This window comes from Fonticula alba (assembly GCF_000388065.1).
Source record: "Fonticula alba strain ATCC 38817 unplaced genomic scaffold supercont2.5, whole genome shotgun sequence".
NCBI lineage: Eukaryota > Rotosphaerida > Fonticulaceae > Fonticula > Fonticula alba.
The window spans coordinates 1,196,701-1,212,238 of NW_009242975.1; the positions used below are offsets into that span (position 1 = coordinate 1,196,701).

General features: G+C 70.0%; 3 protein-coding genes across 3 annotated transcripts; 2 read left to right on the top strand and 1 right to left on the bottom strand.

Annotated features, from left to right (window-relative positions):
* Nucleotides 1–115: 115 nt before the first annotated feature.
* Nucleotides 116–8,523, top strand: H696_03452 (adenosinetriphosphatase; the record flags this gene model as incomplete). Its single annotated transcript, XM_009497318.1, has 8 exons — nucleotides 116–2,109; nucleotides 2,344–2,875; nucleotides 3,109–3,571; nucleotides 3,758–4,211; nucleotides 4,474–4,774; nucleotides 4,973–5,782; nucleotides 5,975–7,336; nucleotides 7,588–8,523. 8 exons carry the CDS (start codon nucleotides 116–118, stop codon nucleotides 7,687–7,689), a joined length of 6,018 nt encoding a protein of 2,005 aa, XP_009495593.1. The 3' UTR covers nucleotides 7,690–8,523.
* On the bottom strand, nucleotides 7,930–9,595 carry H696_03453 (hypothetical protein; the record flags this gene model as incomplete). Its single annotated transcript, XM_009497319.1, has 2 exons — nucleotides 7,930–8,417; nucleotides 8,629–9,595. 2 exons carry the CDS (start codon nucleotides 9,593–9,595, stop codon nucleotides 7,930–7,932), a joined length of 1,455 nt encoding a protein of 484 aa, XP_009495594.1.
* A 1,000-nt stretch (nucleotides 9,596–10,595) lies between these two features.
* H696_03454 (hypothetical protein) lies at nucleotides 10,596–14,080 on the top strand (the record flags this gene model as incomplete). The annotated part of the gene is made up of 3 exons (XM_009497320.1): nucleotides 10,596–10,649; nucleotides 12,002–12,433; nucleotides 12,707–14,080. 3 exons carry the CDS (start codon nucleotides 10,596–10,598, stop codon nucleotides 14,078–14,080), a joined length of 1,860 nt encoding a protein of 619 aa, XP_009495595.1.
* Between the last annotated feature and the right edge of the window lie 1,458 nt (nucleotides 14,081–15,538).

Here is a 15,538-nt window from a genome sequence, read left to right on the forward strand (position 1 = left end):
AGCCCCGCCCCTATCGTGCGCCCCGATACGCCGTCACCACTGCCTCTGTCTCCATACACACACACACACACATACACACACACACACACACACACGCATACCATGCCCCGGATTCATGGCCGCCACTTACGCCCCCGGATTCTTTTGTCGCCCCTCCTGGCCGCCCGTCCGCAGTACACCCAGCTCCCTGGCCGGATCCCCGCTGAGCAGTGCTGGCGGGCTGTTTGGCCCGCCATCCGCCTCCAGCGGGTCGCCACTCGGAGCCGCCGGCGCCGGGTCCCTGCTGACCAGCGCGCTGAGCTTCCTTTCGACCAAGACTCGCCCGACCGGGGGGGCCCCGGCCTCGGCGTCGCCCTCGCCGCAGCCGCCCGCACCCGTGCGGGCACAGGCCCCCTCTTCGCAGTCCTCCGGTGGCCCGGGCCCCGGGGCCCCCGGGGCCTTTTCTCCTGGGCCCAGCCCGGCGGCCTCCCCGGCCCCCGGGCCGCCGGTGGCCGATGCCCTGAGCACCGCCGTGCGCTTGCGCTCGCAGCGGGCCATGCGCGCGCGCGCGGTCACCTTCAATTTGGTGTTCGACGCCGAGGGCGACCTGGCCGCCGACCGGGGCTGGGCCATCCTGGCCAGCGGGGATTCCGGATCGGCCGGCCCCGGGCCGGGGTCGGGCATCGGTGGCTCGGCGCGGCCCCTGCTGGCCAGCCGCCTGCGCACGGCCAAGGCCTCGCAGGCCCTGCTGGTGGACCAGCTGCTGGAGCAGCACCTAAACCACCGGCAGGCCGACCGCGAGACCGGCTGGCTGCGCGCGGTGACCACCCTGGCCGAGGTGCAGCGCCACACGGCCGGCGCCCCGGGGGACCCCCTCGGGGCCCCCTTCAGCTATGGGATGTCCGTGCGGCCGGGCCTGCCGCGCGACTCGTTCGAGCTGTTCACCCACTGGCCGGTCGGCTACCGGGAGGATGTGTGGCTGGATGTGGCCACCGAGGCGCTGGCCGATCCGCTGTTGGCGGTGATGGCCCAGGCTTCGCGGCCCCTTGGCCGGCATTATGCCCCGACGGCGGCCGATGGCCCGCCCGAGCACATGCTCACGGCCGGCTACCGGCCCGCGTGTGCCCTGTCCAGCCAGCGGTATGTCATCCGGCGACTGGCTCGGGCCCGGGAACTTCGCCGGGCCAGCCTGGCCGCCGATCGCCTGTTCATGGCTTCCCACCGGCCGGCCTTCGAGACGGTCATCACCGAGGCCCTGTCGCAGCGCCGGGCCGCGCGCAGCCGGCCGCTGGTCTTGCGCCCGGGGCTCCTGCCCTCGGAAGCGGGGTTCCTGACCCGTGGCACGGGGCCGCGCCCGGCTGGCCCCGGGCAGCCGGCCCCGCGCACGCTCTTCTGCGACATGGCCGATGGCGTGGCCGTGGCCGCGTCCCGGCGGACGGCCGAGCTCGAGTCCGATGACGACTGGGCCGAGTATGACCGGCTGCTGGCGGCGGCGCGGGCTCCGGGCCCCGGCGGCGCTGGGCCCGCCGGGCCCGCCGGGCCCGCCGCCCTCCCGGCCCCTGGGCCCCGGCCGGGCACCGAGCAGGAGGCCACCCCGGAGCTGGCCCCCGGGGAGGATACCTCTGCGGCGTCGGGCACGGCGTCAGCCGGCACCACATCGGCACCGGCCGCCGGTCCGGCCTCGACTGATGAGCCCCCGGCGCCGATTTCTTTTTCCTTAGCCGGTGATCTGAGTGATTCCGAGCTTGTGCTCGGATCGGTGGACCTGTTCGGGTCAGACCTCGAGGAGGGGTCTGCCGCCTCGAGCGTGTCCTCCGGCTCGGAGTCCGATGGTCCCGGCGACAAGCGCCCCCGTCCCGGTGGGGCCAGCAGCCTGGCCGGGCCGGCCGATCCGACGGCCCGGCCGGCCAAGAAGCCCAAGTCCTCGGCTTCGGGGGCCGCGGCGGCCGGTGCATCCGGCGGTGTGTCGGCCTCCGGCCCCGGCTCGGCCAAGCGCCTCAAGGACTCGGCTGGGGCCGCCGGTGGCGGCCCCGGCGGCCGTGTCATCCGCGATGCCTTCGCCGTGCTGAAGTCCGCGACCCAGGGGACCGGCGCCGGCGGGCCGGCCGTCTCGGCCAGCTCCTCTTCTCTGTACGTGTGGCCTGCCAGCTGTGTGTGTGTGTGTGGGGTGGGGGGGGGGGGCTTGTTTTTGCCGTTCTCCTTCTCTTTGGCTTCTTCCCTCCTGCACACGCACACGCACGTCCATCAAGCATCACCGGTTCCCTAACCCCCCTCCCTCTCCCTCCCTCCCTCCCTCTCTCTCTCCCTTTCCCTCTCTCTCCTCCTTCTCCTCTCCCCCTCTGGGCGGTGGATCTCTCTCGCCAGTGAACGCTCCCCCTCCCCGGATCCGAACGACCCGGAGCAAATGGCCGCGATCGAGCGCCGCCGTGCCGAGCGCCAATGGTCGGCCTTCGTGCGGAATGACGTGCTCAGAGCCGCGCGGGTTCACTCGTCGTCGCATTTGCACCGGCGTCTAAATGCCCGGCGCGTGGCGCTGGTATGCGTGCGCGAGGTCCGCCGGACGGGCTTCTCCTCGGGCTCATCCCTGTCGCTGGGCCTGCCGGCGCCGCTGCTGGCCGGTGTGAGTCAGGTGGACCCGGCTCCGGCGGCCATATCGTCGGCGGCCGCGGCGGCCGCCGCCGGTGGCGGGCTCCTACCCGTGTCTCTGGCAGCCGGAAGCCCGCTGGTGGGCGTCGCCACCGGGGTGGCGCCCCGACGTGGCCGCACGCTGGTCACTACCTCCCGGCGCCTGGCGCGCGATGTCCTGGCCCACTGGCGCCGGCATGAGCGCGAGGAGCGCGAAGCACGTCGCCGCTATGAGCGTGAAGAGGCCGAGCGCCTGCGTCTAGAAGAGGAGGTGCGTGCTCTGGGCAGTCGGTTTCTTTCGCCTTCCCCGCCTCCGGCCAAAGCCGCGCGTCTCGAGTCCCACGTCCACCTCGCCCTCGCCATTGACCTGTGACCCTTGTCTCTTCCTTTGTTTTCCGTCACTCTTCTCTTCGCCCATGCTCTTCTTCGTCTCCCTCCCTCTCCCTCCCTCTCCCTCCCTCTCCTCGGCTCCTTCCATCCGCCTTGCTGATGCATGGGCGACAGGCTCGCGAGGAGCGCCGCCAGCGCAACAAGCTGAACTTCCTCATCACACAGACCGAGCTCTACGCACACTTCATCCAGCGCAAGAGCACCAAAGTGGCCGAGGCCGGTGCGACCCCCGGGCCGGACGCCTCGGACGCCCCGAGCCCGGCCCTCGGCGGGGTGGACATCGAAAGCATGGACTTCTCGACCATGGACGAGTCGGACTTGCAGCGGGCCGCCGCCCAGGGGGCCATGTCGCATGTCGCCGCGCACCACAGCCGGGTGCGGGCCTTCGATAGCACGTCCGGCCGTGTGGCCGGTGCCGGCGCCGGCGCCGCTGCTGCTGCCGCTGGTGGCTCCAATGCCCAGGAGCAGTTCGACCAGCTTGGCTTCGATCTGACCGCGCCGTCTACCCTGACCGAGGCGCCGTCAGTCACCCAGCCCAAGATGCTGACATGTCGACTGAAGAGCTACCAGCTGAAGGGTGCGTGCTGGTGACTGTCACTGCATCCGGCCTGTTCTCGCGTCTGGTGCGCTTGCTCCTGGTGGATGCCCATCTCTAACCTCCCTGTCCCCCCCCCCCCCTCTCTCTCTCTCTCTCTCTCTTCTGTGCGCATTTGTCGCCATGCCGGTCTGTTGCCGCAATCGCCACCGGACTGTCCAACCCCAGGCCTCTCGTGGCTGTATAACCTCCACGAGCAGGGCATCAACGGCATCCTGGCCGATGAGATGGGCCTCGGCAAGACGGTCCAGTCCATTTCGGTCCTGGCGCACCTGGCCGAGAAGCATCAGGTGTGGGGCCCATTTATCGTGGTAACCCCGGCCACGACGCTGCACAATTGGACCAATGAGCTGCACAACTTCTGCCCGGACTTCCGGGTCCTCCCCTACTGGGGCGACCGTGGGGATCGGGCCACCCTGCGCCGGTATTGGCAGGGGGTCGGGCAAGATCCCTCCGGGCCCCGGCGTCGGGGGGTTTTCTCCGGCATCGACGTCCTCGGTCGGCGGGACTCCCCCTTCCATGTGATTGTCACCAGCTACCAGATCGCCGTCATGGATGAGCAGTTCCTCCGGCCCATCCGCTGGGAATACATGATCCTGGATGAGGCTCAGGCTGTGAAGAGGTGCGTCCGGCCGTGCGGGCCCTGTTGCGGCCTTCGCCGGCTTCCTCCGTGGCCCGAGCCCTCCCTGGTCCTCCTGCTTCTTGCAGTCCCTCCGCCCCCGCGCCCCTCCGCCCCGCGCCCCTCCGCCCCCTGCGCCCCTGCGCCCCCTGCGCCCCTGCGCCCCTCCGCCCCTCCGCCCCTCCCTCCGCCCCTCCCTCCGCCCCTACCACTATGCGTGCCGTGACTGACCAATTCCCCCGGCTGACGGGTGTACATGTCTTAGCTCGACGTCTCTCCGGTGGAACACCCTGCTCAAGTTCAATTGCCGGAATCGTCTGCTACTCACCGGCACGCCCATCCAGAACTCCATGCAGGAGCTCTGGGCCCTGCTGCACTTCATCATGCCGCTGATGTTCGACTCGCACAAGGAGTTCAGCGAGTGGTTCAGCAAGGACATCGAGGGGAATGCCGGCGAGCGTGGGGACTCGGTCAACGCGCACCAGCTGGCCCGCCTGCACATGATTCTCAAGCCCTTTATGTTACGTCGTGTCAAGCGCGACGTGGAGAATGAGCTCGGCGAGAAGGTGCGCTCGTGGTTTCCCTCCCCCTCCCCCTCTCTTCCTCTCTCTCTCTCTCTCCTATGTGGAAGTCTCTTCTGGGCCACTCGGCCGGTGGCCCGGGCTTTGCTCTTCGCACCAGGCGCAGGGCCATGCACCCGCGCATGCGATCGCCCGTACTAACCCCTGGTGATGCGCGATTGGGTTCCTTTCCGTGGCCCACAGATCATGGTCGACCGGTACTGCGTGATGACTCCCCGGCAGCGGCGCCTGTACCAGGGCCTCCAGGACAAGCTGTCCATCTCGGACCTGCTGCAGTCGTCGTCTTCGCTGTCGGCCGCCCAGTCGGCCTTCAATGACGATGACTCGGGGCTGAACCCCACGGCCGGGGGCTCTGGCAGCGGGGCCAACTACCTGCTGAACCTGGTCATGCAGTGCCGGAAGGTGAGTTGCCACCCGGACCTGTTGGACTCGCGCGAGGAATCCGAGCCCTACCGCATGATCCCGCTGCCGCGGCAGTACGCCATCGACCTGGCCCCGGGGCCCATGCCGCCGGGGCTGGTGGTGGACTTCGGCCTGCCGGCTCCGCCGGTGTCAGGCCCCATCAGTCTGGCCCTGCCGGGATGTGTCCTTGTGTCGGGCGATGCGGGGCAGCTGGTGGCCGGGGGCATTGGGCCTGCCTTCGGGGGGCAGTATGCCGACGCCCCGCCCAGCAGCGGCCCCCTCTGCCCGTATCGGTCGCCCACGCAGCAGGACGCCATGGACTCCCTGCCGCCGGGGCACATCCGCCCGGGGCACCTGATCGTGTCGCGGGGCTTCTTCCTGCGGTCGCCTCGCACATTGGCCAATGTCGCGGCACCGGCCGTGTGCATTTGGTCCCCGCCGGCCCCGGAGGCGGCCGGGCGCGCTGCATACCTGACAGCTGGCGTTGGGTCGTTGGCTCGCTTGTCTGGCGGGTACTCCCCGGCCGAGGTCCAGCGTCTGGCCGAGTCCAGCCTCTTCGAGCGCTTCCTCCATCTGCTTGCCACGCATGAGGTATGTCTGTGCCCTTTGGCACTCTGGCGGGCCCCCGCGCGAGCACGCACACGCACACATGCCCTTTTGCGCGCATCGCCCCCCTCGGGCCTTTTCTCACGGTGCTTTTCTCTCTCGTGTTCACTGTGCCACGCCTCGGGATTTGTGCACACACACACACACACACACACGCACACACGCACACACACACAGGAGCGCGCCACTCTTGCCTGGTACCATGAGCACCAGGCCTCCCCAATGGCGACCCACACGGCCTCCCCAGATGGCGCGCCCTCCTCCGATGCCCTGCTTGTGCTGGAGACCAGCCAGGCCGACCACCTCATGGCCGATGCCGAGACCATGGATGGGGCCCCCGCTGGCGAGGCCCCGGCCCTCCCCCGGCACCTGCTGTCCATGCTCAATGTAACGGGGGCCGCCGAAGCCACGCGAACTGGTCCCCGGACGGCCGGCCTGTCGGAGCGGGCGATCACCTCGTCGCCCGCCCTGGCGGCCCTGTGCTCCGTGTCGGCGGACCTCCTGCACCAGGAGTACACTTACCACGGGCGCTTCGAGGGGCTTTACCAGCCGGCGGCGGCCGTGTGTGCGGTGGTGCCGGCCATCCGGCAGCCCGGCCGGGCGGCCGACCTGGAGCCCGACCGGCGCCGGGCCCTGGGCGCTTGCCTGGGCCTGGATGCGGCACTGGCGGCGTCGATGCCGCCGACGCGGCCGCACGCGGCTGCCCTCTCCCGGGCGGTGGTCGTACATCCCGGCGGCCCGGCCGAGGGGCTGAGCGCCGCCACCGGCGGGCTGGCCGCCACCGGGGGACACTTTCGTCGTGGGGCGCCGGTCTCTCCGGCCGGGCCGGCCTCGGCCTGGTTCAGCCTGGCTCGACTCCCGCCGGGGGCCCTGCAGCAGCCAGACAATGGGCCTCTGCCCGGGTCGGAGGCGGCGGCCCAGGCGCACTATCGCGCCGTGGCCACCGACTGCCTCGGGCTGGACCAGCACGCGGCCGATGCATGGGCCTCGCCCGGGGCGCGTGGCCTTGCCACCGGTGGCCTGATCGGCGACCGGCGCCGGGCCTTCGGCCCGACGCAGTCCCTCTCCTTCGTCCAGTGCCCCAGCGTGGAGGATCTCATCCACGACAGTGGCAAGCTCCGGCTGCTGGACCAGCTGCTGGCCGAGCTGTATGCCGGGCGTCACCGGGTGCTGATCTTCTGCCAGCTGGTCACCATGATCGACCTGCTGGAGCGCTTCATGGTCTTCCGGGGGTATCGGTTCTTCCGGCTGGATGGGTCCACTCGGATTGAAGATCGCCGGGACATGGTCAGTGAATTCCAGACCAACGACGACATCTTCGCCTTCTTGATCTCCACGCGTGCCGGCAACTCCGGCATCAACCTCACCGCCGCCGACACGGTCATCTTCTACGAGAGCGACTGGAACCCGACCGTCGACCAGCAGGCCATGGACCGCGTCCATCGTCTGGGCCAAACCAAGCAGGTGACCGTCTACCGGCTGATCACCCGCGACACCATCGAGGAGCGCATCCTCCTGAGTGCCGGCCAGAAGCACGAGGTGCGCCACACACGAGCGGGGCCTGTCCCTCTCCCTGCCCGGCCAGCGGCCTTTGCATGCGGTTGCATGCCCTTCCCTCTTCTTCTTCTTCTTCTTCTTCTTCCTTTCTTCGCATGTTTCTGTGCTTGGCTGTCCTACTGGCCTGGTGTGCGCGCCCCGGACCGGCTGCCTGCATTCGCTGACCCACCCCTGTTCCCTCGATGGCCTGCGCCGGTGCCATCCTGGCTGGCTCGGATGCTGGCCCTCTCCAGATCCAGAAGGTGGTCATCCAGGGGGGCGACTTCCAGATGGACCACATGCCCGGCCCGCCAACCGACACAGAGGGCACCGGCGCCGAGGCCCCGGCGGCCTGACACACCTCTGCCTGCTCGGCTGGTTCCCCGCCATCCTGCTTCGCCCTCCTCGCCCGCTGGCTTGGCCCATGGATCCCCTCCCGGCCCGGAGGGCTGGCTGGAGGGCGAGAGGGAGGCTGCACGCGCACGCGCGCCTGCACACATACACTGTCCTTGTGAAATATACATCTATGTCTATCCTCGTCAGCCTCCCTTGGTCAAGCGAAGGGTAACAGGGGGGGGGGGTGGCAGTGCGCTCAACTACACCTCGATCGGTGCGGTGACATGCATGATGATGACCCGGCTGGCCTCGGGCCGGCTCCACCGGCACATGGCCTCGCAGCAGGGCCCCCCGGGGGTGGAAGCGCCCGGGCCGTCGCCCGACGCCGGCAGGATTTCCCGGACCTGGAGCCCGGCAGCCCGGGCATATGCCACGAAGAAGGCCACCGTTTCCGGCCGGCGCATGGTGTTGGCCACCAGGGCCCCAAGGGGGAAGTTCCGCCGGCCGGCCAGCAGCTGGCGCAGGGCCGCCACCAGGTAGACCACGAGCGACTCCTCAAAGATGACGTCCGCCGCCAGGATGAGATCGAAGTGCTGCCCCTCGGTGGCGGCGGCCGACTCGCCGGTCGCCGGGTGCGAGAGAATGGACGGCAGGGCGCCGGGCGTCGTGGCCGGCGCGATGCCCGCAAGGAAATCCGCCCAGTCCAGCACCCCGGTTGACAGGGCGCCCGGGCGCAGCTGCTTGGCATCTGCGAAGGGAGAGAAGAGGAGCGGGAGGGGGAGGAGCACCCGAGGGGAGTGAGTGGAACATCAGGAAACATCAGGGCGTCAGGGTGGGCTGGAGAGGGAGACCGGGGTGAAGAGAATGATTCCCCCCCCCCCCCCCCCGCCCCCTGGCTGATGTCTAGCCCCTGGGATACGGTGGCGAGAGGGCGCATGGCTTGGCAGGGTGGCACGCACTGATTTCGACCGAGTAGTCCAGCGCACTGAGCACTCGCCCGTGGGCGTCGGTCATGCGAACATGCTCGGCCCCGGCCAGGGCGGCCGCCAGCCCGAGGAAGCCCAAGCCGCTACCGAGCTCGAGCACCCGGCGCCCGGCCACCCAGGCCGGCCCGGCATGGCCGAGGGCCTGGCGGTCAGGGCACACCAGGGCCGCGGTGTCCCAAGCTCCCGGCTCCGGGACCGACATGGCACGCGAATGCTCGGACAGGAAGTGGGGCTTGGCGAAGAGGGCAGCCAACTGCTCGGCGGTCACATCCGGGCCCAGGGCCGCGTCCACCGGGGGGACCCCAATGTCCAGCGGGAAGGCCGCGGCCGGGCCGCCGGCCGGCCGGCCGACCCCGAGCAGCAGCTCCGCCAGCGCAATGCTCGCCGTCCACAGGGCCAAGCCGGTGGTGCCGTGGCTGATCAGGCGATTGGTGGCCGGGACCGACAGGTGCCGGGGCAGGGACGTGGCGGCCAGCCAGTCCGGGCAGGCCCCCGGCGTGGCGGCCCCCGGGGGGACCAGCAGCGTGCGGAAGGTCCCGGAATGCAGCGGGTCATCGGCCATGCTGTCGCCCCGGGACCCGGCGGCTCCGGCCGCCGGGGACATCGTATGCTCGAAGTACAGGGCATACATGTCCTCCGGGACCTCATGCGCCCGGGTCGACTCGATGGCCGTGACCACTTGGCGAATGAAGCGGCCCGCGGCCGCGGCCGGAGGTGGCCGAAGTCGAGCCAGCTCCGAGCAGAGAACCTCGCCGGACACACGCGCGGCCAGCCTCGAGCAGGCGGTCCCGTCGCTGGCCATCGGAGCGGCCGGATCCGCCAGCGCGGCCAATAGCCGCGCGGGGGCATTTGCCTGCCCCTGCAGGAAGGCCGACAGGGCCTCGAAGACCATGCAATCCTCTGCCACGCAGGGGTCCGGCGCGTCCGGGGTCGTTGTCATTAGTGTCATGGGCACAGAGCCAGGCGGAGGGGAGGGGGGGAGGGCAAAGGGCCAGGGGAGGGACAGAGAGAGAGAGAGAGAGGAGGGCAGCGGAGGGCACTGAGCGGGTGAAATGGCTGGGCCGGGGGACCCATCGCCGGGGGGGGCGCCCAACCATGGCGCCCCGCCTCGAGTGGAAGGGGGCGATTTTGGCGGACTGGCAAGATCCCCTCGCCGCCCCCCCCCCCCCCCCCCCCCCCCCGAGCACCTTGCGCCCGATCGGGTGTGCCTGCCGTGCCGCGCGTGTGCGGCGCGCGTGTGCTGGGAACAAGCACACGACCGCTGGCAGCCGTGAGAGGGCCTTCCGGTGGCACTTTGTCTTAACCGAAGTCCGTGCCATTAGCCCCCACAGCGGGCGAACGCCGGTGGACGTGCTGTCCTCCGGCGGGCGGCTCTGGTCAGACGCACCGGGCTAGCGACCGGCGGCATGCTCGGGAGAGGGGGCTGGACGCCCGCGGCGGGCCCGGTCTCGCCGAATGTTCTCACCCTCGTGCGAGTGTGTCGCGCGCTTACTCACTTGCTGATGGGAATGATCTGATGCCGGCCCGGGGCGTGGCGCCCGCTGTGCGACCAACCCCCCCTCCCCCCCCCTTGCCCTGCCCGGCACCAGGGGCCGTCTTTCTGCGGAGCCGAGCGCGGCCCCAGTGTGACTAGAAGGAGCGCTCCAGGACAGCGCCCGGAGCCAGGGGGGCAAAATATTGGGGGGGAGGGGGGGGGACGGCCCATTGAGGCCGATCGCGACCAAACATGTGTCGCGGTCGGGCCCCAGACAGCAAGCCAGCGGCCTGGACAACAGACGAGGCGGGCAAAGTCCCGGGCAGCGCCCGTCGAGGCGCTTTTGAGCACCCCCCCTCGGGTCGCTCGCTTGGCACGACGAGCAGCACCGCTTCACAGCAACACATTGTCCTCCCTCCCCGCCTCCTGCCCTGCCCCCCTCCCGCCTCCTATGACCCATTCTACCATGTCTCCCAAGCTCTTTATTGGTGGAAACTGGAAGGTCCTGGTGCCCTCGACCGTACGTTGCCGCGCTCCCCCCCCCCCCCCCCTGGGCGCCGGGGGGGGGCGGGCTCCCCCCCCCCCCCCCCCCGGCCATGCGGGAGGCAGGGTGGCCCGGTGTAGGATGTCCCAAGGGGCTGGCTGGGTGCAGGGGGATGGAAGGGGTCTCTGTCGGCCATCAACAGCCCTGGCCCCGAGGCCCGCAACCGAGCCGGGCCCGGTGTCCCGCTGGACTCCCGGGATCGGCGCCTCGCCCCCCACCCTGTGAGCGGGGGCCGCAATCCGGCAAGGTCTCACACATTCAACGGGACCCGGGTTTCCAGCAGGTGAGCCTCCTTCTTCTCCTGCACGGGGCCGCTTTCTGGCCCCTGAAGGGGGGAGGTCGGCGCGATACCTCCTGCGGGATGCCGCCGTGGTGGCTGTCACCCCTCTTTCGCGACCGGATCCCAGACCAGTGAGCATTGTCCGCGGGTCGGCCCTGGGAGCGGGGGGGAGGGGTCTTTTGCTTCTCCTTGGGTGGATGTCTGAGGCAAAGGGAAGGGGGGACTTCGAGCCAGGCAGGGGGTTTGCCCTGGCGGAGGGGGGAGACCTGCTGGCATTGAGAACCATCTGACGGCCGCGCTCGGGGCGGCCCGGACGAGGCCGGGTCCGGCAAGGGGGGGAGGGGGGGGGGGGCAGCGATGCATCCGTGGTCAGCCTGGGCATCAGCCTCCGCCTGGTCCGCCGCCGGCCCCTCGCATCGGCCTGTCGCGTCCCGGTGCCCCGGGCGAGCTTCCTCGGAGAGGCCTGCATGGCACCTGCCCGCCTGGTGTCGCGCTCCCTCCATCGAAAGTTACAGGCCTGCCTATAAATGCCCCCAAGATGGGTTCCGGGCGCCCCACGCAGGCAGCTACTGCAGATTTCTCACCCTAGATACCATCTCTCACCTGCCTGGCTTCCGCCCTCTTTCTTGGGTACGTGCGCATCGCGTTGGCGAGAGCCAGATGGCCAGAGGGTCCGAGGGTCAGTCCGAACGAGAGCGCGAGAAACACGCCTCAGACGCGATGGCCCTCCCCCTCCCCCGGCCCCTCCCCGCGCGCGCCTGTCCCACTTGCCCCGATATGTGTTTACTCTGGGACCCTGCGCTGGGGTGCCTCTGGCAGTCACCTAACCCCCACCTCTTGGCCCCGTTGCCGGTCCACCTGCCTCCTCGCTCCTTCTACGCCTGGTGGGGCTTCGCAGCAGCCTCCCCCCCCCTCTCTAATACGAACGTACGTTCGCGTGTTCGTCTCCAACCCGAGCGTCGAACCGCCCCCTGTCTCCCTGCCCTCCCCCTCCCCCTCCCCCTCCCCTCTCTTCTCGCCTCCCCCTCCCCCCTTCATCCGCCACTAGATGTCCGAAAGTCCTGGCCCCAGGATGGCGGCCGGCGGCCGGCACATGCCGGCCGGTGCCACCGCCCCGGCCAAGAACCTGAGCGAGTCCCCCTCCTCGCCCCCGGGAGACGCCAGTCCCCGGACCCATGTCCACCATTTGGCCTCCACGGTTGAACCGCCGCGTCGTGTGGCGTCTCCCAGCTCGCCTCTGCCGGCGTCCATGCCGCCGGCCCATGGCGGGCAGCGTGCGGCTGCCGAGACGCCGCTGCGTGCGCGCAAGCCCCTGCACCCCTCCGTCTCTCGGGTGTCCTACTCCGGTGCCGAGGCCGGGGATCTGGTTCGCAGCTCATCGCAACTGGATCTGCTCTCGACCCCGGATGCCGGCACCCTCTCCCCGGCGAGCGAGCCGTCCTCCGCCATGGGGATCTCTCCCTCCAAGGAGACTGTCATGGTGCGCGCCTGCATCTGCGTGTGTGTGTGTGTGTGTGGATGTATTTCTATGAATTTTTGGAGAGCCCAAGCTTGTGCATGCGCCCTATGCGTCGCTCTTTTTGTGGGGCGCATAGGGGGTCGGGCGTGTCGGCAAGAGGGGGGGAAGCTCCCCCCTCCGGTGCCCGGCTTGGCGACACGGCTCAGGCGGCCTCCTGCCCTCTCTCTACACTGTGCACGGGGCTGACACTTGCCATCCCCCCTGCTCCCCCCCCCCCTGCTCCCGCACACACAGTCGCGCGGGTATCTTGCCCTCGCCCCGCAGCTGCTGGGCAATCTGGCCGTGCGAGTTCTGCCCGGCGAGCTGACGGCCACCTCGCGGGCCGGGTTCTACTCGACCGTGATGAAGCTGTGCCTGGCCATGATGACCAGCTCGGCTCTCTTCGACTCCTACGGCCGGCCCATCCTCCGGTCGATGGTGCTCTTCTGCGGGTACACCCTGGCCGAGGCGCTGTCGGTTCATGCGAACCTCATGGCCCCCGGGGTCCGGGGGCACCCGTGGCTGGACCTGCTGGATACCATGGCCACCGCGGTGCTGCTGCTGCGCTCGGCTCTGGGGGCCACGCGCATGGCCCTACGTGCCGGGGCCTCGCTGTCCGGGCTGGCTCTCGGCCTGCTGAGTGTCTGCCTGGGCGTGGCCGAGGTGGCTCTCGTGGGCAATCGCGCCCGGCAGTGGCTCCAGGCCGCCGGGTGGATTACGCCCAGCGGTCGGGCCTGGTGGCCGGCTGGCGGGCTGCGTGAAACGGCGGCCGCGGCGCCGGCCGCCGCGGCCCGGCTTTCTTCCCAGCCCTGGACCACGCACGTGCGGCGTCTGTACCGCTGGGTCGGCTCCAGCCTGGCGTACCTGATGACTCCGGAGCCGATTGACCCGGCGGCCGGGCCGTGCGACCAGCCGGCCATCCCCCAGCTGGGGGCGTGGTCTTGGCAGGAGGCCGACCGTCGTGGCCGGTCCTGGCTCGTGGTGCTGGGCCTGTGCTTTGTGATGCTGGCCCTGCCGACGCGGAACTTCGGCCTGCTGGCCCTGCTGCCGGGGCTGGGATTCCTGGGCCTGGCCCTGGCCGGGACCATCGACGAGCTGAAGGGCTCCCAGCATGACAGCTTGCGGTCCATGCTCCCGGAGCCGATGGTCACCTGGTCCGGCAACTATGCCAACCGGGCCCTGGCGGCTGGCGAGCGCGCGGCCACCTTTGTCCTGCCCACGGCTCGGGTGGTGGCCGACCGGGTGGCCGGGGTCTTCCTGCTGGCCATCGGCCTCGCCCGGGCCTTTGCCACCCGGGCCCTCACGCTGGCCGTGGACTTCGCCAAGGACCACGATTTGCAGCGCTTCCTGCCGGCCTCGTGGCCGATCTGGGCCGACCGCGTGGTCTACTGGGCGGTTTGGGCCCGGGAGTATGCCCAGCACATGCTGGCCCTCGCGCGCACCTACATCGCCAACATGTCGGCCGAGCTGGGTGCCGCCTCGCCACCGCCGCCGGCCTCGCGCAACTTCGCCGGGACCCCCCCGCCGGCGGCTCCGCCGCTCCCGGCCTGGGCCCGCCCGGGCGCCATCCCGGCCAATGGTCCGTCCCCGAATGCCATGCATGGCGTGCGCCAGCGGCGTATCTATTGATCACACAATGGGCGTGTGTGTGTGTGTGTGTGTGTGACTGTGTGTGTGTGTGTGTGCGCGCGCGCGCGCGCGCGCGCGTCCGGTCAAGGGGGGAAGGGCCTGCTCTTTCCTGCCGCCTTTTTCGAGTCATGTACCTGCATAGGGCCTCGGCCGCGCCAGCAACACCATCCGGCTCCCTCCCCTACACAAGGGACGGGAACTGGGCTCCGTGCACTTTCCCTCCTTCTCTTCCCCCTCTCCTCCCTCTGCTCGCCTGCAAAGGCAGCCCCCATCCCCGAGGGCGGGGCAGATTTACAGGAGAGGGGAGGAGGCGTGTGTGAGTGCGCGCCGGTGGTGAGCGCGCGCGGTAGGGAACGGCAAGGCGAGCAGAGGGTGCGCGGCCAAAAGCGCAACAGTTGCATGGCACTCAGGTGGTCCTTTTACCCCCAACCCCCCCCCCCCCCCCGCACACACATACGTACATGTGTATGGCCCTCCCTTTGGCCGCGATGGGCTTGCTGGGGGAGAGGGCGAGGGAGCACCGGGTTCTGCGCATCCCTTATCAGAGGCGCGCGCCTACGTGCTGCCTGCCCGCCTGCCCGCCTGCCCATCTCTGTCTGCTCGCGCGCCTGGCTGCTGCCTCTGCTTGCTTGTCTGTTCTCTCTCCCCTCCTCCCTGCCCCTCCCCCCGACGTGCACTGGTCCGCCATGACTCGCTTTCTTCGCCGCATGTGGTTCCCCTCGCCGCGCCCCGCGCCCCGCGCCCCGCGCCATGTTTGCCCGCCTGCTGGGAGGGAAATATACACGCCCACCCCTTGCTCCAGCACGAGAGCCCCGGGATGTGGGGAAGGCACATGTACGCTAGGCAGCGCGCGTGTGCCTCTCCCCCTGCAGAGAGAGCGAGTGTGCTATCCTTTGCGACGCATGCGCACATGCGCACATGCGTGCGTGTGTGCGCATGCGTGCATACGTGTAGAAGTCCAGCCGCCCGATACTCTCCCTCCCCCCCCCCCTGCTGCCACCCCACAATGCCGCCGTGTGCATGCCCGTTCACGGCCCTCTCCGCCCGAGCTCCGGCATTCTGTCCTCCCCCGTGCGTCAACGCATGTGTCCCCCTCCTCGGGCCTCGATGTGTGCCGCGCTCCCTCGCGCTTGCTCTCTGGCTCTCTCCTGTCACTGTGCCCCTCTGGCCAGTGTTATGGGAAAGAGGTCGAGGCTGGCTCATTATCAGAGGCTCCCCAGGCAGGGGTGGACATGCCGAGACGCAGACCGGGGGAATGTGTGGCAGAATGCGGGAAGCGACGAGGAGAATGTCCAGCGAGAAACACACACCCCAGGCGCGCTCTTGCGAAGGCAGGGGGGAAGATGAGGGCGGCTGCGCGCAGATACGCGGATGCTGGCGGGGCCCTTGGGTCCGCCCACCACCCATATCCCAGGCGGCCGCTCGTCGAAAGAGGAAGGGGTGTGCGTGTGTGTATGC